Raw genomic sequence first — 19,913 nt, 5'->3', positions numbered from 1 at the left:
TCAAGTTGGAGTTAAGTGATAATAGGCAGGAAATTGGAAAAATAAATAAATAAATAAATAAATAAAATCTGTAGTTTACATTAGCTACTGGTGTACTGTATAGGCGATGGAGGCGTGTTATATAACCAGGTAACACGCCTCCAATTCGACAACACCTGTATTTCATAGTTTCATTGTGTGTACTTGATTGATTATTTCCCCTATTTCAAGATGTTGGTTGTTATTTGATAAGCTAATTGGACAATGTCACTTTGATAATTTTGCCACATTTAGGTTTTACTAGTATGCTTTGGCAAAGGGTGATTTAAGGTGGCCTTAATGTAATGAAGGTTGTGTCCGCGAATTGGAGCATGTGGTATCTTAGTGCCTGGATGTGTATTCCCTTAACATGTGGGGTCAAGGAAGTGGAGATGGTTAAATGCTTTATGAGACTCTCATTAGTTTTGATGGAATTGGTTGTAGTTTGTCTTGTTTTAGTCATGTGGGTAGAATAGATATTGCTCGACAACACATTAAAGAAGCTACCAAGAACATCAAGGTCTTGTTTAGTAGAAGTCCATACTAAGTGATTTTGGGACTGATAATATGGGCACTCTTTAGTGGGTTGAGTGAGTAGTCTGGAAGTGGTCGTAAGTTTCTCCTTGTGTTATGACCACTTGAGAAAGATAGAAATTGTTTATCAAGCAATGATAGTTTAGCTTTTCTCATATTTTGTCTCCCATCTCTTTCTCGATTTCTATTGTTTTTATTTTATAGTTATTCCTCCTGGGCAAGTGATCCCTATGGGAAAGCGTTTAGATCTATTGTAATGTAGACATGTGACACTTAAAAAGATGAGACCTTATCCATAGTGCAGGTTAGGGAGAATACTTACATATAGTATCATGGTGGTCTGTGGATTTTGCTACTCATGCACGAAGTATATGACATTATCCTCTCAAAATACACATCATTAGCTGAATAATTACATAATGCAATAATACCAACCAACAGTCATGGACAAAACCCAATTTATTTAACTATACAAGTCTACTATTCCTATGAATAAAACTTATGTACTGCAGAACTTACTTATATTAATCTAGGGACCTAATTCATATAAATCTTCTCAAATTTTGAGCATCGTATCCATTGGATGTTCATTTCAGAGATACTGCAACCTTGCCTTCAAATATCCAAGTCCAATAGAGCACTAGATTGGAACATTTATTTTTTATAAGACTGATGCTTTACCTCTCCAGCTGTTTGTTGGTTCAGGCAGTGAACCAACAGTCTCAAAAGCTTGAACAAGCAGTGCTACTCGTTGCTTCTTTGCTGGAGCAAGGTTTCCTATAACTTTCTGCAGTGCGTTATCAAGCATCCCTTCCTCCCAACTTGCCTTGTCCCTGGTTGAAATTTGTCGCAATGAAGGATTACCTTCTCCTTGTGATTGAGGTGGCTGAGAAAGGTCTTGAACATGCAGTGCTTTAAGCTTCCGCATTTTGTTCATTGCCTTGACAAATCTTCTGCACATAACAACTTTGGAAAGTGTGCTATAGCTGGTAGGTACATTTTCTTCTGACGATGTTTTCTTTTCTTCTAGAGTTGCATCAGTATTAAGTGATGTTGCAACACCTGCAATTTCTGTGGCAGCAAGCGAGGGATCAATGGCTTCTCCTTTGTTTTCACCGTAGACTCCTTTCTCTGAAGTTATGCCACTGGTTATTGATTCCGTATCACAAATCTGGTCCTGGAGAAGAAGGATTTCTTCTACTGCTTCCTCTACCAGCTTTATTGCTTCATTTTCTTCAAACTCAAAGCTTGTTGGAGTTTGAACACCCATATCCCTGCAACTTTTGACTCTAGATGAAAGCTGAGAAGAATCATCTGTTTTGCTATCTGAAACCTCAGTGCTACTGCTGCCCACCTGTACATTTGCATCAATTTGAATTGTTTTTGGGGATTCATTTTTCTCCAACATATCAACTGAGACATGCTGCAGTATTAGGCCCCACAGCCCTGTAGGCTTTTCTAAGGATCTACTATTTTGTACACTGTAATTCCACTCATCTTCCAAGTCTTCAGGCTGTGGAGGCTTCTTTGAAGATTTAGCCGTTAATTCTGTATTCTCAACCTCTTGTTCTTCAAGCAAAGTTTTCTCCTCAACCTGTGCACCTGCTTCATCCTTAGAATTTTTCCTTTCCTCTGGTGGAACACCTGGTGCATTTGTAGCATCAATTTCTGTTGGGTCCTTATTAGTTTCTGAGAGATTACTGATCGGATCGGATGTTGCTGCATTAATATCAGAAGGATCACCACTACTACAACTTTGTCCATTCAATGCGCATTCTCTAGTCAAGCCAGGACTTTCGTCTTTACAGGATTCTTGTAGAACCCTTTCTGTGACTACTTCTGAGCTGGAATTTTGTGATCTATCTAGCTTGAGGTGAATGTCACCAGGAAGTTCCGAGTTATGTGAAGAATCTGATGGTACTGCTTTCTCCATTTCTTTTGTATTCCCTTCTGAGGAACTAGTATCAGGAAATTCTGTTTTAGTGTAAATGAGTCTTTTTGCCCTCTCTTCTGGATCTGGGTTGACTTTTTCAAAGGCTTTAACCAATAAGGATACTCTTTTTTGTTGTACTGGAGCAAGTCCAGCGATAACTTTCTGCAATACGTTATCAAGCATCCACTCATCCATCCCTTTTCTCTCACCCACTGCACAATTCGTCAGATGACTGTTTCTAGGTTCTGAACCAGAATTTAAGGTTCGACTAGTTTGTGGGTAGAAATTCCGGGTCTTTTCCATTGCCTTGATGAATTTATTGCAGATGATAATTTTTCTCAGCTTGCTGTAGCCCCTGGATAGACTTTTCTTTGGATTTTCTTCTACTTCTATGCTTTGACCTTCTGAAGTAGTTGTTTTATTGCTTGGAGTTAGTTCATCTTCGACGTCTTGTGGCACATTAAGGATATCATTGATGGCCTCTTTTACTAGCTTAATGGCATCACTCTCAGTAAGCTCACTTGTTACGCTGCTTGCATCACTATCATCAGCATCAGCATCCGCGTCAGATGATGTGCCACTCCTGTTCACCTGGTCCTCTCCGGTCAGTCTCTCAGACAGCTTGTTGCCAGTTTCTGAGACACCAGCAGATTTGACATGTTGATATATCAGATGCCACATACTGGAGTTCTTCTGCTTGTCATATAAAATGCCTTCGTGTTTGTTAGCCTTGCATTCCAGCTCAAGATCATTGGCTTGTTGAAATGCTTCATATATGGGATTTGCGCCCATCTCTTTTTTCTCTTTTTTTTTTGCGCAATGGGTCACTGATTGCAGATCCTGCAAAAAACACAATATGAACAACCGAGACATTTTTCCAACCAAAAAAAATAAAAAGGAAAAAAACAACTGGCTGCTGTCTAACTTGATAATTATCATATACAAGGACATAGATGCAATTAATAGGATATTAGCATAGCTTTACCTGTTGAGCTCACTTGATGGTGACTGTGCAAATTGTTGTCATCTGAATCACTAACTTTGTGGGATAAGTTCATCCTCTGGTTTGAGAACTTCATGCCTTGATCTTGCACACTTTTTTCAAATGTAGCATCTTTACCAATCTTATCTAATTCATCATATGGCATTGGAGGAATTGTGTCATTATTTGGCATGGAACTGTTATGCTTAGACTTAGGAATTCGTTTTTGGTCTGTCGTGCTTCCTGATCCAGTTTCATTGTCCCACTCAGATTTCGATCGATATCTAATGCTTTTTTGCTCTGGGTGGACTGTTTCAAATGCTTCTACAAGTGATGCCACTTTTCTCTGCTGATCAGGAGCAAGGCTACAAAGAACCTTTCTAAGTGCATAATCAAGCATCCATTCTTCATCATTTTTCCTTCCCTTGATGCTTAAATGCCTTAGATAAATTCTTTCTTCTTCTGAGGCCACCTCTGGAGGCAGATGCTGTGGTTTACGTGGGTTGATCTTTCTAAGTCTTTCCATTGCCTTGATGAATTTGGCAGTAACTATAGCTTTTTTCAGCTTGCTTAAGCTTTTTGACATTTTCCTCTGGTCTTTGATTGCTTCAAATGGTTCTGCTTGCTTTTGGAGTGGGGCACGTGTGCTCTCTACTTCATGCAACTTTTTTTCTGGCCCTGAATTTCTGTGTTTTTCTACTCTGTTCTCTTCAGAATTATCTTTTGTGGGATCTAGAGCAGTTGTGTCACAAAGCTCTCTAGCATTATCAGCAGCTCTGCCAGGCTCTTGACAGGACTGTTGGTTAGATTTCTGCTCATGGCATTGTAGTATTGCATTGATTGCTTCCTTTACCAGATTAATGGCAGCCGACTGATCAAAGGCTGCACTATGATTATCTTTATCTACCTTGGATTTTTCCAATTGATTACTCTGGATTGAATCTGGATCATTAATTGCTTGCCATGTAGTTGCATCATTACCTTGTTTCTCTTCATCAACCTCATTGACTTCCTGCTGTCCAGTCGTTGCTGCTTCATTTGAGAGGACATGTTGATGTATCAAGTTCCACATACTTGTGTACTTTTGTTTGTCCAAGAGAATATTGGCCATATCTCCATCAGGTTTGACCTCAGAATCAGCAGTTGGAAACGGGGAAGATTGTTCAAATGCTCTCCCAGTTTCTTTATCCCGGATATTTGGTTCTTCAGGTGTGACAACCATAGAACTTAATCGCGAGCTTTCTTCAGACAACTTTAAAGTCGATTTTGATAATGCAGCCTCACTTGTCTCTTGCAGAAATATGTCATCTGGTTTTTCATGGCACATTTTGAGCAATGGGTATGGTCAGAATAGCTATAATTTTATGTTGCAGCATGTTCATTATCTTTTATAATTGGTTCTTTGAGCTCCCTACAAACAAAAATTGATTTATACTTACCTGCTAAGCTTGTCTGTTGAGCATGATGCTCCCGAGGTATTTTTTCTTGCAAAGCTTCTCTGGAAGGTAGTAGGATGCTATTATCTTGCATGAGAGGAATCGGTTCAATTGATTTCAATCTTTTCTGTTGAGACTCAAGATAGCCTTCGTTCACTTCATTTGTGGAGCTGGCTAATACATGGTCACCAACAGCTTCACCTGTTGTAGGATAGCATCTAATGCTCTTCTCTCTCTGTTCAGGGTGCACTGTTTCAAATGCTCTTACGATGAGTGCCACTCTTCTTTGCTGATCAGGATCCATCTTGGAGATTACCTGTCTAAGTGCATAATCAAGCATCCATTCTTCATCGTTTTTCCTCCCATCCATGCTTCGATGCCTCAGATAAATTCTTTCTTTCTCCGATCTTGTATCTGAATACAGATTTTGTGATCTACGCAGACTGCTCTTTGTCAGCCTCTCCATCGCTTTTATGAACCTGGTAGTTGCAATTGCTTTTTTCAGCTTGCTTAAGCTGTTGGAAATTTTTCTCTGAGGCGCCTTCAATTCATCAGATTCCACTTGCTGTTGTGGTGAGAGTATATTTTCAACATGATGCATCTTATCTTCTAGGTCTGTGTCGGCATGCTTTTCCGCATTCTTTACCCTTTCTTTGAAATCTTCTTCTGTACAAGGTGTAGAGGTTGAATTGCATAGATCTCTAGCATCATCAGAAGCTGTGTGATGGTCTGGAATGGGCTGTAATTGAGGTGGCTGCTCATAGCGTTTTAAAATTGCATTAAGGGCTTCTTTTACCAGCTTTATGGCAGCTGATTGTTCAACATCAGGGATTTCAGAAGCTGTACTTTTGTTATCTTCATCTTCTTTTTGATCCATGCTGAAGCTACTTGGGATTGAGTCTCTGTCGGTTATTTGTTGACAGTTGATTGTATCATTTTGGTTTTCTTCGTCATATCCATTGAGTCTTTGCTTCTCATCAACTGATGCTTCATTTGATACAGCATGTTGGTAGATCAGGTTCCACATACCAGTATACTGTTGTTTGTTGAAGAAAATACTGGTCATATCACCAACCAGGCTGACTTCAGAATCTCCGGTAGGATATTGGGATGAATCCTTGAGTGTATTGATAGGATCTTCAATACCCACACCTCCATCAACAAATGTGGAATCTAAATCGTTGGTCACACCTGCATCTTGCAGAATTTTTTCACCTGTAGGACAATTTAAATGTTTCTAGATTATAATTTTTGAAGTAAAGTAGCATGTTTTTTTCTTCTATATGCAAAAAAACAAAATTGATTTAGATACCTGTTATGTTTGCCTGATATTTTTTCTCTTCCCTTGAACATTTTTCCTCAGGAACATCTTTCTGAGATACCAGCACTCCATCATCTTTCTTTTGCAAAACCTTTTCATCAGATACTGAAGTATCTTGCTTGGATTCTACAAATCTATTTTTCTCTTCATCTATCAAAGGATTGGCCACTTTGCTTCCAGGAGCAGGCACACTTGTCATGGGATAAAGCCTGTTGGTGTTCACTTCCAGCTCTGGGGTAACTGTTTCATATGCTTCAACAAGTCGGGCCACTCTTCTTTGCTGATCAGGATCCAGCCTTGATATTACTTGTCTAAGCGCATTATCAAGCATCCATTCCTCTGTATTCTTTGTTTCATTCATGCTTAGATGCCTTAGATATATCCTCTCATTCTCTGAGGTTGGTTCTGCAGATAAGTATTGTGGTTTGCGTGGGTTGATCTTTTTCAGTCTTTCCATTGCCTTGATGAATTTTGCAGTCATAAACAATTTTTTGAGCCTGCTGAAACTCTTGGACATTTTTCGTCCTGACATCTCCTTTTCATCTGGTTCTTTTTGCAGTAATCTGTTACCCATTTTCTTCATTTTGTTTTGCTTTTCTGCTGATCCTAAACCCATCTCTCTTCCGTCTACTTCACCATCTTTTCTGTAATTTTCTTCAATGGAGGCTGTAGGGGTTGATATTTCCTCTGTGACAGAACTGTAAGCCATTTCTTGGACTGGATTTGACTGCTGATGATATGACTCCGCATCATGTTGTAATATTGCATCAAGTGCTTCTTGTACCAATTTTATGGCTGCAGTCTGGTGTAATTCAAGCTTCTGTGTCACTGCAACTTGGTCATCGACATCTTCCTTGCGATTGTTGTTGTATCTACTCTGCTCTAGATCCAAGCTACTCATTTCATGGCTAGTGTTTCCGTCTCCACTTCCTTTTTCATCTTCTTGAATGACTTCCTGGACATTGTCCATTGATGCTTCACTTGAAAGAAGTTGTTGATGGATCAGCTGCCACATGCTTGTATACTTCTGTTTATCAGAAAGGATGTGGATCAGATCACCGCCTGGACTGGCTGCAGATTCCCTACTTGCCAAATGGTACGTATCCTTGGAGGAATCCTGAAGCTCTTCTTTTGATATACTTGGTTCGAGTTCCTTAAGGTCAGACACTGATTTTGAACCGTTGTCAGGTAATTCCAAAGGCTGCTGCAGTATTATCTCATTTGAGTCAACATTGCATGCTTTGAAGATCTCAAATTTTTCTTGCTGAACATCATTCATTGCTCTTTGTATTTCCTAGCAAAAGACAAATTTATTAAAATACTGAATGCAGTAGCATGTTCTCCTACTTAATCTGTCTTTAGATGGGGAAACCAGATCTTATATGTTTTGTCTTGGAGCAATATAACTCATTTAAGACTTAACTGCTTTTGATTTAGGATATAATTTTTTTTTCTTTTTTTTCCACATATTATGTAGATGGTAGTTGCTTACCTCAGGTTCTGATGTCTCACTGGGTGTTTCTGCTTGTTTCCCGTCATAGTCCCAAACACTGATCTGGTCATAAGTGGAACCATTTAATGTTTCAGCATCATTGCTCAGGGTACCTTCAGCAGCCCACTTTTTCCTGGGTTTGGCATAGATTTTAATGAGAAAATCTATTCCATCCTCTTCTGCTTCCAAAGCATTCTTTTTTGTGACATTCATAACTTCTTGAAGTGCATAACTTTCAGCGGATACTATCTGCCTTGACTGATCAGATTCAGCGGAAATTGTGTAATGTTCCACTTCTCCCCTGGACTTGCTGTCTGACTTCTCACCTTTCTGGTTACTGAACAGTTTCCTTTTTGCAGAAATGAATTCTTTAAGAGGTTGAGAGGGGGTTTGGTGGTGGTGACCATGAATAGAGCAATAGCTGTATGGGCAAAGATGGAAAGAAGAAGTTCCCTCTGATTCTCGACCCATTGAATGAAGTTCAATTTCATCTGGGACTTCGGTTCTCTTTAGAGTGGACGAACAGGTGGCACGATCAACACCTTTTCCTGACAGTGGAGTTACCTGAGGCCTTTTCCTTACTTTACTCCTTTTAGGTCTTAGGCTTGGAATCTTTGCTAAGATCCTTAGAGGCCTTAAGCTAGATGTTCTTGTCAAACCCTTGTCAGATTTCTGGCAAAAAAAAATCAATTTATCAGTCTTAGCGTCAAAAGCTTCATTGTTTATGTATTTTTACTGTTTTTCTCATATGCTTTTCAATGTTTCTTCCAAGTAACTAACATTCTAAATACAAAATCAGACATGAAATGATGAAAATAAAGCCTACCTTTCTTTTGTCTTGAGAGCTGGTGCCCTTCATGTAATGTGGTTCTGCACTGAATACTTCTCTTTCATATGACATTAGCTCTGTTGCTCCACTACTGAGTCTGGATTGTGGCCTCTGCCTTGTCCTTGACGATTTTATGCTCCTGAGTCTTATCATCCTTCTCGATGTCGACCGTTCTAAGATTCCCTTTTGTTTTGTTCCTGTCTTGCCAATGCTATCCTGACCACGAGAAGCAATGACATTTAGGCTTTCTGGGTCAATTTCCATTCCTCCATCAATGATGTCTGTGTTATTCTGATTTCGCAGGATGCTAAAGTCCAGAATTTCATCTGATATGATGCCAACATCTGGGAATTGTGAATATCTGGCCCGGATTTTCATTGATTTTTTACTAGACATCTTCTTGGATTGCTTTAAACTAGGCACCCTCTTCAAGCTTTTCTCTGCTTTTATTTTATTTACACCTGCAGGATCAGAGAATTCTTGCACTGAGACCTTGCTCAATTTCGAGGCAGACTTTGCTGATGAACTTCTATTATCGCTGCGGCCAGCAGAACTAGACCGCAGATTACCTGAATTTGCTTGCACTGACCCTATTCTGGCACTATAGCTAGTTGTAGCCTTCATATAATTTGGAGACGATGTACCAGAAATGGCAGCAGAAGATGATCCTGATGTGACAGTAGCATCATCTGATGAAGCTACAACACCGCGATTGAACCGAGATTTCTCCCTTCTCATTGATAACCTCAACCTATCCAGGTTTGCAACCTTAACTGACCTCACCTTTTTCAGTTTCTTTCTTGGTTCTATCCCTCCTTCCCTATAACTCTCTTGTGCTGAGAATGTTCTGATAGCCATATCTTTGTTAATGGGAATATCGTGATTAGCGGAATCTGATGAAATTTTCAACTTTCTTTATTTCCCCCTTTTTTGGGGTATATCTTGGATTATTTCTAAAAATCAGTGATATCTTGTATGGGTGTGAATGTAATATCTGAAATTATAGCTGATTTATTTGTTTCTGGTGGGAAAAAGTGAATTTATGGACTGGTGTAATTTGGAATGAAATAAAATCAGAGGTATTCAATGTGATTAGGTTGAAAATAATTGGAATTATTTTAGAAGACCAATCATTCTTTCATTAGATGTGTTGTTAATTAATTGAGTAGGTGCTACTGACCATGATATAGTTGTAAGTTGTGTAATATTATGTTGCATTGACTTAAACCCAAAAGGGCGGTCATTCAGTATTTGACTTGGCCTGCATTGCCGGCTTGACTTGTATAAATTTTATCTGTAAACTTCAGCTCTTGGTGCTCATTCTTTTGAAAACGAGGTTTCCTTTGTTCTTTTGTGTGCTATTCTCTCTTTTCATTTTTCTTTAAGAAAATATTTTGTGGGTGTAGATGTATTTTTTTTCTTTATTTGGAGTACGGAGTATTTGGCTTTCTCAATTTGTCGGCCTAGTTTTTTAACAGTTAGACAATTAACAAGCTGAAAAATGTTGAAAATGTCATTACGAGTCACAATTGTCTCATTAAGGGTATTTAGGATAATTCGCCCCTTATTAATCTGTTTTCTTTCCAAACCCACGTGGTTGATGGTTGCATGGCCAAGTGGGATTGAGGTAAGACTTGTCTCCTCACTTTAATGACATTGTCTAATTTTTAAATGCCTACTCTTTCTTTGTAAAAGGAGTAGCAATGTATACTTTTTCATAAGCACTTTATTCTTATGTCTTTAGCTTGGTTATGATTGATATCAGTTACATGAGCTGAGATGATAATTTGTATGTGTATTAAATTATTAATCCATACATACTTTTCAGTTATGTTAACTCAATTGTGTTTCCTATTTAATTTTACATTTACCTCAAGTTTACATTCATGAGTAGTAATTTAGCTGTGACATTCATAGTTCATACTAATTATTTGTGGAAAAATTCTAGGCTTCTCTTAAAATAATCTCTTCAGACCTTTATTATGTATATTTGTTAATTATTTCCGTGGTGACCGTAGAACGATTATGGTAAGTCAGAAGACTGAAGATCTGATGTACATCTAGATTTGAGGAGACTAAAATATACTTGGTATATGGACAGTTGACAGTTGCCACAGTTGTTTCTTGAGGTACTATAATCTGACCATTGTATATTCAATATGATCTGTCTATTTCCAGCTGATTTCATTATATGGTAAAGTATATATTAGTATACAATATGATATTATATGTTTTCATTGCATACTCTAGATGCAGAAGGAATTTTAAGTTATAAGCAGACAAATTGACCATTGTATTCATATAGAATGTGATCTGTCTGTCTCCTAATGACGACAGTAAAACGCGTATAGAGTTGAGCCAAAGCCAAGGGGTGGGCCCTTTGAATGGATCACCGATTTGTTGAGTTGGAGCATGTGCAAATGTGGAACCCAAGCTGCATCATCTCACCCTCACCCCACCTTAAAAGTTAAAAAAGGAGCTTGTTTAAAATCTCAATCATCTAGTATGGACTCGTGGTGGTTGGTAATCTTGGTACTTTGATACTCGTATGTTGTTGCTGCCATCGTGTGTCGGTAGGCGGTGAAATGACCGGCTCTATACTATCCATTGCGCTCGACACTCTCGGCTCACATCGGCTCTGTGAGCCGAGAGTGTCGAGACAATTGAGTCAAGGCCAATAGTTCCTTTTCTAATGATATCGCTAGTAGTTTTTATTCTCTGACTTGATTTCAGTAAATGTGGGAAAATTGTGTTTGGTAAAGTAGTGTTTCAAAATTATTGTTTCTAAATGCAATTTGTATTATCATATGACAAAGATAGATACACTTTGTGTTTGCGAGTATATGTGGACTTGTGGTAGCATCATACATTTAGTACTTGGTGACCATCTTAATATATTGTACCACACATCCTCTTATACGAAGATATCTTCTTTATCCTCTTAACATGTGTGTTTCGGCATAAATGCTTAAGATTTGGAGGAAATGCAATTGGTCTTGTATGGACCCGGTCTACAATAAATTATTGTACACCCAAAATTTGACACTTTCAAATAATATAATCACATTTTGGATGATATAATCACTTTTTTAGATGATATAATTATCTTTTTGTGAGTCATATTTTGATTTTATATTAAACCATTTAATGAGATTATATAATTATCTTTAGGATGATAAAATTTAAAAATCATCTTTTGAATGATGTAATTTACTATTTGATACTTTTTATAATGATAAATTCACTTTTTGAGTGATACATTTACATAGTAGTTTCAAGATGACATAATCACTTTTGTAATAATATAATCACATTTCGTATGATATAATCACATTCGTATGAAACACTAGAAGGTTGGGTCTACAATAAGTTATTGTAGATCGGGTCTATTCTAGTCTTAATATATAAGTGGAAGATAGATCTAAAACCTTTGATTTCTTTCTAGTTGAACTTATAATAGTTTTCCTTTTCAGCTGAGAAAAGATTTTTTTTTTTCCCAGCAACTTAGGGCCTGTTTCGATTGACTGAACTCAGCTGAGCTGAACTGAGCTGAACTTATTAATTAGTGATTTTTAACTACGGATTAGTGATCTTTGATTATTTATTGATTATTTATTACTATACATATGTGTATATACAAATGTACATATTATTAATATTATTATTATTATTAATTATTGATGATTATTATTATTATTATTATTATTATTATTATTATTATTTATTGATTATTATTATTAGTATTATTATTTCAATTATTATTTCAATTATTATTGTTATTATTATTATTATTATTATTATTTATTACTTATTGATTATTATTATTGTTGTTGTTGTTGTTGTCGTCGTCGTCGTCGTCGTTGTAATAAAAGCTTAAAAGAATGAAATTTTGCTTTATATCATTAGCAATATCATTAGACATAAATTAAGAGCTGAAATGAACTGAACTAAACTAAACTGAACTGAACTGAATTGAATTTCAACGGAAGAGAACATACCCTTAGAAGGTAGAGCCGTGTCATTTCGTATTCGTGTTTGTAGTTAAATGGTTGTGTTGTGTTACATGAAAAAGTGGTAGCCTCGCTCAAAATATTAATCATTAATTCTATAAATTATGGGTTTTTTTTTAAGGCGGATTGAATTATGTTAATTTTGTGTTAGGAATCTCAATACTAACTAAAAGTTGTTTTATTAAACATGCATTGTTGACCCACTTAATTAAACATATCATAAATCCTTAATACTAACATGAGTTTTTTTTACTAACATGAGTTTTTTTTTGTATTTGGTTTATGTGGTGTTAGGTTTGGCCAGCTGAACTTAGAGTTTAAAAATGGTTAAACTCTTAAATAGTAGAAGAAATCGAGAGAGTATAGCTTTGTCCAGGTCATTGTTTTAAAATCGTCATCAAAGCCCAAGATGAACTTGAACTGTATTTTTAGCCCATCTAATTTTATTGGACTTGTAAGAGAAATTTGGGCTTCTTTGAGAGATAATTTGAATCATCAATTGAAATAAAACGAAGTTCTTCTCGAGGCAAGGTTTTTTTTTTTTTTTGACGGGATTCTGGAAGAAAGTTTGAAGAGTACAAACTTATTTATTTATTTATTTTTGAAAAGTGGAAAACCCAACAAAAAAACACAAAGAGCTAAGGGCTTGTTTGACATCAGTTTTGGTTTTTAGTTTTCTTTTTTTAAAAACCAAAAACAGGAAACAAGAAAAAGGTGTTTCTATTTTTCCGTTGTCAGTTTTTAAAATTATCATAATTTTAATAAGTTTATATAATTTTTGATTCATTATGGGACACATATCATATACTTTTAGAAAACAAAAAACCAAAAAACAGAAAACCACAGCAATGCTAAACGAACCCTAAAATAAACCGGGGTGAGGTTACCCTAACTAATCCTGAAATCCTCTTTACACGTGATGCGTACTTTACATTTAAAATTTATATACACGAACTATTGTGTTTTTTTTTTGGTGTTTAGAGAGCCACAAGGGCGGGGGGTGAGAATCGATCCCAAGATCTCTTGGAATCGGGAGGGAAGCTCTAACCACTTGAGCTATCCCTCACTCTCATATACACGGACTATTGTAAGAGTTATAAGTGATTTTTAGGTGTTTTTAGGTGGACAACACTAATTCACCCCTTGATATAATAGATATTATGATTATAACTAGAATAGTTGACTTGTATTGACGATAAAATATTACTTTAACAAACACTTAACTTTTTTTTTTTTTTTGTAATTTTACACATTAATATTTAGTTATGAGCCTTTTTTCAACACTAACATCAACCATATCATCATGCGTCAAATATAAACTTCTTCAAGAGGATGTATGAAAAATATTAATTTTATTAAATAAATTTCAATTCACAAGAATAAAATAAACTTATAATAAGTACTTGTATAATTTTGTTTCAAAAATAAATACTTATATAATTTACTAAATTAGGGCTCAAAGAGTAAAAGAAGAAAAAAAAAGTGTGATACTCGGTTACACATATAAAGTTATAACAAGGCCTATAATAAAAATACTATTTCTCCTCTAATATTCAAAGTTTTTTATTAGATGTTTAAATTTTATTTGATGTTCAAAGCGCTAACCTAAATGTTTCAAATATATTTATAATACTTAAAAACTATCTGAAATCATAACGTGCAACATACTCGTGAAATCTATCCTAATAGCGTAAAATAATTTACTCTATCCCCATGAATTCATATCATTTTTTTTAATATCATAATTATGAGAGAAACTTTCAATTATCCACCTTAATTAAACTTTCTTCCATGTTAACTAATGGTTTCCTTGCCTTGTGGGGCATCTCATATTTGACAACCCCAGTAATAATTCAAACAAGTACGAACCTTCCAAAATTATTAACGTTTAATTATTCGCAAAATCATATCTTGTTATCCACGTGGATTTTATGTCCAAATCACCATTATTCTTGGAAATTTTTTAAAATTTGGAATTCCCTTATTTTTCATCTTTTTTATTGAAATAAAAAATTAAAAAAATCCCTAGAAAATCACAAGAAGAAAACAAAAAAATACTGCAAAAAAAATCCAATAAATAAAATTAAAAGGTCTTTCTTCCTTATCCTTATAATATACTCAATCAAATCCACTCTTCTGATTCTGACTGTGATCTACATCAGCTTCGGTTGAATAAAGTAGTAATGTTATCTACTTCACAATTTTCGATACATCTTTAGATTATTTTCTTTTCTTGCCCATAATATTAATAGCTTTCCCTTTTAATTATTTTTTCATAATTTCAGCAATTATCCTTCAAATTTGATTCTGGGTATCTTACAGAAGGTTGATTCACATTGGAATTTGATCAAGTTCGAAGGTTTGCCGCCATACTTTTGTTTATATTTGGCAATATTTTTTAGGCTTATTGTTTGTAATTTATTCACAATTTCTTGATTAGGCTAAAATATCAGAAACCCTCAAATTAGAAGAATTTTTATGCTGATTTTAGATTGAATTGAAAACCCTTTATCCTAATTTGTTACGGAGTATACCCTTGTGGGAATTAGGAAAGTTTGATTATTTTTGCTGGGAATTGGAAAATTTTGGAATTTGATATTGCTCAGATTATAAGTTTTGGAGGTTGTTGTATTGTGTATATATATATATATCAGTTTCTAATTTGTTGGGGTTTTGAGCTTAGATTTGATTGAATTATGGATGTTATAAGTAATGAAGCAAATATTGATTTATTCTCAATTGGACCTAGTTCAGTTGTTGGTAGGACAATTGCCTTTAGGATACTATTCTGCAAGTCTATGTCTCACTTTGGGTACCAATTAGCTCGGGCTTTAATGGGGTTTGTGCGTGTGTTTAGAGGTTATTTAGGCCCGGTGTTTTCGTGGTTTCATCCCCGGAATCCTCAGGGGATTTTGGCAATGGTGACCATTATAGCTTTTGTGTTGAAACGATATACAAATGTTAAAAGGACGGCGGAGATAGCTTATAGGAGGAAGTTTTGGAGGAATATGATGAGAACCGCACTTACATATGAGGAGTGGTCTCATGCTGCAAAGATGTTGGAGAAAGAATCCCCGAAATTGAATGAGGCTGAGTGTTATGATGAGGAACTTGTGAGGAACAAGCTCCAAGAGTTGAGGCTTCGTCGACAGGAAGGGTCATTGAGAGATATCATCTTTTGTATGAGGGCTGATCTTATGAGGAATCTTGGTAATATGTGTAATCCTGAGCTTCATAAGGGGAGGCTTCAAGTCCCTAAACTTATAAAGGAATATATTGATGAAGTCACTTTACAATTGAAAAGGGTTTGTGAATCAGATTCAGAAGAGCTGATTTTGGAAGAAAAGCTTGCATTCATGCATGAGACTAGGCATGCTTTTGGTAGAACTGCTTTGCTTTTAAGTGGTGGTGCTTCTCTTGGTTCCTTCCATGTCGGTGTTGTGAAAACGTTGGTGGATCATAAGCTATTGCCTCGGATAATTGCTGGCTCTAGTGTAGGATCTATTATGTGCTCTGTAGTCGCTACTAGATCTTGGCCTGAGCTTCAGAGTTTCTTTGAGGATTCATGGCATTCTCTGAAGTTTTTTGACCAAATTGGAGGTATTTTTACAATTGTGAAGAGGGTCATGACCCAAGGAGCCGTTCATGAGATCAGGCAGCTTCAAATGTTGTTGAGGAATCTCACAAGTAATATGACTTTCCAGGAGGCGTACGACATGACCGGAAGAATTCTTGGTATAACAGTATGCTCGCCTAGGAAACATGAGCCTCCCCGTTGTTTGAACTACTTGACTTCGCCTCATGTTGTTATATGGAGTGCTGTGACAGCTTCTTGTGCCTTTCCAGGCCTTTTTGAGGCCCAAGAACTGATGGCTAAAGATAGGTTCGGTGAACTTGTACCTTATCACCCACCTTTTCATCTTGGGCCCGAGGAAGGTACAACCCCGTCACGCCGGTGGAGGGATGGTAGCTTGGAGAGCGATTTACCCATGATGAATTTGAAAGAGCTTTTCAATGTAAATCACTTTATTGTTAGTCAAGCCAACCCTCATATATCACCATTGTTGAGAATGAAAGAATTTGTGAGAGCATGTGGAGGCAACTTTGCTGCCAAGGTATTGTATTCAACTTACAAAAATTTATATGATTGCTTAATGACTTTAAATCTTCTGCGCTATATTCTGCTTTCATTGCACTTCCTGCATTAATGTTTTATTATTTGTAATTCTTAAAATCATTAGAACTGTTAAAAATAACTTCCTAGGCAAAATCCTTAGCTGGAAGACCTGTTATCGCACTGAATCATATATCACTTTGTATTGTATAACATGTGTAATTTAGCTGTGGTAATTGCACTTTTTATTTATTAAAATTTGCTGCCCACAAACACATCGAATATGCCTCCTGCTAGCATTGAAATCCATAAGACTGATGAACTTACCCGACCTGCGCCTAATTTTTTTGAGCTTATAGCTTCACTTAATCCCTTTCCATGTAATTAAATTTGACTTGGAAAACTATCAGATTTATTTAGGTCATGACAATATTGTAAAATTTGACTAATAGAAGTTACGAAGTACTTGGCAGGATTTTGAATTACATCCTTCTGATACTGGGTTATGTAGATTTTGTTTGAATATGATAATCTGGATTAAAAGCTAGGAATTAAGCATTAGATCTTGGCCATCTTTGACATTTCTTCAGCTACTACCCAGTAATCGGCTTGAATTGGTGACAATACTCTATGCTCTTATCATTCTAGTTCCCTATTATAACTGCAAAACTAGTTGGTATTACTTGTAACATTTCTCCTATTATTCGATATCTTTTCCTGTCTGTAAACTTTCAATCAACTACTAGACTCAGTGATTGAAAATTCTAGCAGGATCACTTTTTTCCTTGAAGCTAATATAATATATTGTCGTAACTTGAAGCTTGCTCATTTGGCTGAGATGGAAGTGAAACACAGATGCAACCAGATATTGGAACTAGGTTTTCCCATGGGAGGGATTGCCAAATTGTTTGCTCAGGCTTGGGAGGGTGATGTCACAGTGGTGATGCCTGCCACACTTGCTCAGGTATGTTCTGACATAAGTCTTGAGTTTGTTTGCTGTATTCGATATGTCAGTGAAGTTTATAGTACAAGTTTCTTTATACTTCTAAAATTGTACTACATAGTTTTTATCTTACCTTGTTTCTTACATCTGAAAGTCTATTATTTTTGGCTCAAATAATTTGCTTTCAATGGCCTTTTGTTAGAAGTTACAGCAATTTAGTTGCTTATTTTACCTGATAATATCTTTGGCCTTGTTATCCGCCTGAGAATTTTCGTGGACAAAAATCTGGAAAGTTTACAGTTGGTTCAAATTTTGTCTGGCATATTTTATCTCAAGAAACAGAATATTTAACCCATTAAATTCATGGATTTGCTCATTGTTGACATTTGGATGTTTTTTGACCGCTTGTTTTCAAAGGAATGTATTCACCGTTGTCCCATTGCTTCATCCTGCCTTTTTCTCTTTTTTTTTTTACTTTTCTTTGTAATAATTCAAAATAATTATTTGGCAGTAGTCTTATTTTCCAAATGAAAATGGTATCTTAACCATGGTAATGGATTTTTTTAACTGTGAGGAATTGATTTGCTCTTGTATTGGCCCCTTCTGAGTTCTGAGACTGAAATAAACATTATAGTGTATTTGGTTCTAAGTCTTTTAACTCATTTAATTTTTTCTCTCCCTCTTTTTTTACAGTACTCAAAAATCATCCAGAATCCGTCATATGGAGAACTACAGAAGGCAGCAAACCAGGGTAGAAGATGTACTTGGGAGAAGCTTTCTGCCATAAAAGCCAATTGTGCCATTGAACTTGCTCTAGATGAGTGTGTTGCATATCTTAACCACATGCGTAAATTAAGGCGGAGTGCTCAGCGTGCCGCTGCAGCTGCTTCTCAGACCCAGGTTCCAAATCTTTCTAACGTTAGATTTAATGCTTCAAAAAGAATACCATCATGGAACTGTATTGCTCGAGAGAACTCAACAGGATCTCTTGATGAAGAAGCTCTTGCTGAAGTTGCGTCCTTTCAGCAAGCAAGTGGATCTTCAAGCCGTCATCATAGAACATTCCGGAACATACATGACAGCAGTGACAGCGAGTCTGAAAATATTGATCTGAACACATGGACAAGATCTGGTGGACCACTCATGAGGACTGCGTCTGCTAACATGTTTATTGACTTTGTTCAGAGTTTGGACATGGATGCTGAAACGAAGCAAAGTCTTACAGGACATCTGAACTCTGCTGTAATGCAATCAGTGAGTAGGGAATCAAGGGGAACAGCACTCGACAGGAATTCTGAGAATGCAGATCATGATCAGCGGGATTCTGGTAACCGGGCAGGGCTGAGCAGATCTAGTAGTATTACTGTCACTGAAGGTGATCTTTTGCAGCCAGAGAGAATCCATAATGGAATAGTGTTTAATGTTGTTAAAAAGGAAGGCCTTACGGTTTCAGGTCGGAGTAACGATTCTGAGAGCTATACAAGCTTGCCTAGCTCAGCTGCTGAGTGTGTGCAAATTGAATGCCCTGAAAGGGACACTGATGCCAGCTCAGAATCTGAACATGGTGATGATGAAAAGAACACTGGTAAACTTGATTTTATTTCTATGCCAGAAGGCCATTCCAATGTAGAAAATGGAAATAGTGCTACTACTTCAGAGCAATCATCGAGAATTGAAGATTAAGGCTCAGTTAGCTCTTATGCAATCTTCAAGAATTGAATTTTAAGGTTCAGCTTGTTCTTATGCTCTGCTTGCCCTTTCTTGCCGAGAACGCAAGATTCAACAAGAAATAACTTCAATCAAGCTGCTTTTAGGAGTTGAAACTGCCAGCTACATAGGGTGTGTTCAAGTATTGATTTGTTTGCCAGACTGCTAATATGACTGCTCATGAAGAGGTCAGCCTCAATACCATGCATATCATTTTCATCTTCATCTTTCTTAATGAGGTGTAGATAACTCAATTGATATTTATTGTTGTATACTAGTATGCTACTATGTTAGCAATATCATGACTTCATGAGGCCATATCCCTTGCTTTTTCGCCATCTTGTGAAGTTTTGCCAGGCAAAATTTGTAAGCATTGACCACGGAAAAACTTCCATTGCGTTGAAGTTGGTTATGACGTTGATTAACATAGATGTAGCTACAGTTAGCAATCTTCCCTTTTTTTTTTTGCTAGCGGGATTGCTGATTCTAGTGTAGGAGATAAGCATGTATCATAACATTAAAATCTTTGTATAAAAGAAGTATATCAATTGTTTTTTTTGGAGTAAATTCAACTATGGAAGCAAGTTCTTTTTA

At 36.4% G+C, this 19,913-nt stretch overlaps 3 protein-coding genes across 3 annotated transcripts; 1 reads left to right on the top strand and 2 right to left on the bottom strand.

Moving 5' to 3' along the window:
* Window positions 1-1,213: 1,213 nt before the first annotated feature.
* Window positions 1,214-3,166, bottom strand: LOC110710649. Its single transcript, XM_021888973.1, has one exon. It carries the CDS (start codon window positions 3,164-3,166, stop codon window positions 1,214-1,216), a length of 1,953 nt encoding a protein of 650 aa, XP_021744665.1.
* LOC110710678 lies at window positions 3,140-9,844 on the bottom strand. The gene is made up of 6 exons (XM_021889007.1): window positions 8,543-9,844; window positions 7,717-8,388; window positions 6,216-7,518; window positions 4,907-6,118; window positions 3,471-4,775; window positions 3,140-3,325 (listed from the first exon to the last, which is right to left on the bottom strand). The coding sequence occupies exons 1-6, from the start codon at window positions 9,401-9,403 to the stop codon at window positions 3,255-3,257; spliced, it is 5,424 nt and encodes a 1,807-aa protein (XP_021744699.1). The 5' UTR covers window positions 9,404-9,844; the 3' UTR covers window positions 3,140-3,254.
* A 4,728-nt stretch (window positions 9,845-14,572) lies between these two features.
* LOC110710668 (triacylglycerol lipase SDP1-like) lies at window positions 14,573-19,913 on the top strand. Its single transcript, XM_021888997.1, has 4 exons — window positions 14,573-14,735; window positions 14,841-16,670; window positions 17,490-17,633; window positions 18,306-19,913. The coding sequence occupies exons 2-4, from the start codon at window positions 15,252-15,254 to the stop codon at window positions 19,293-19,295; spliced, it is 2,553 nt and encodes an 850-aa protein (XP_021744689.1). The 5' UTR covers window positions 14,573-14,735; window positions 14,841-15,251; the 3' UTR covers window positions 19,296-19,913.

Source organism: Chenopodium quinoa, unplaced genomic scaffold (genome assembly GCF_001683475.1).
Source record: "Chenopodium quinoa cultivar QQ74 unplaced genomic scaffold, ASM168347v1, whole genome shotgun sequence".
NCBI classification, from domain to species: domain Eukaryota; kingdom Viridiplantae; phylum Streptophyta; class Magnoliopsida; order Caryophyllales; family Amaranthaceae; genus Chenopodium; species Chenopodium quinoa.
The sequence above is the reverse complement of the archived record's forward strand: the minus strand, read 5'-3'. Positions and strand labels throughout refer to the sequence as shown.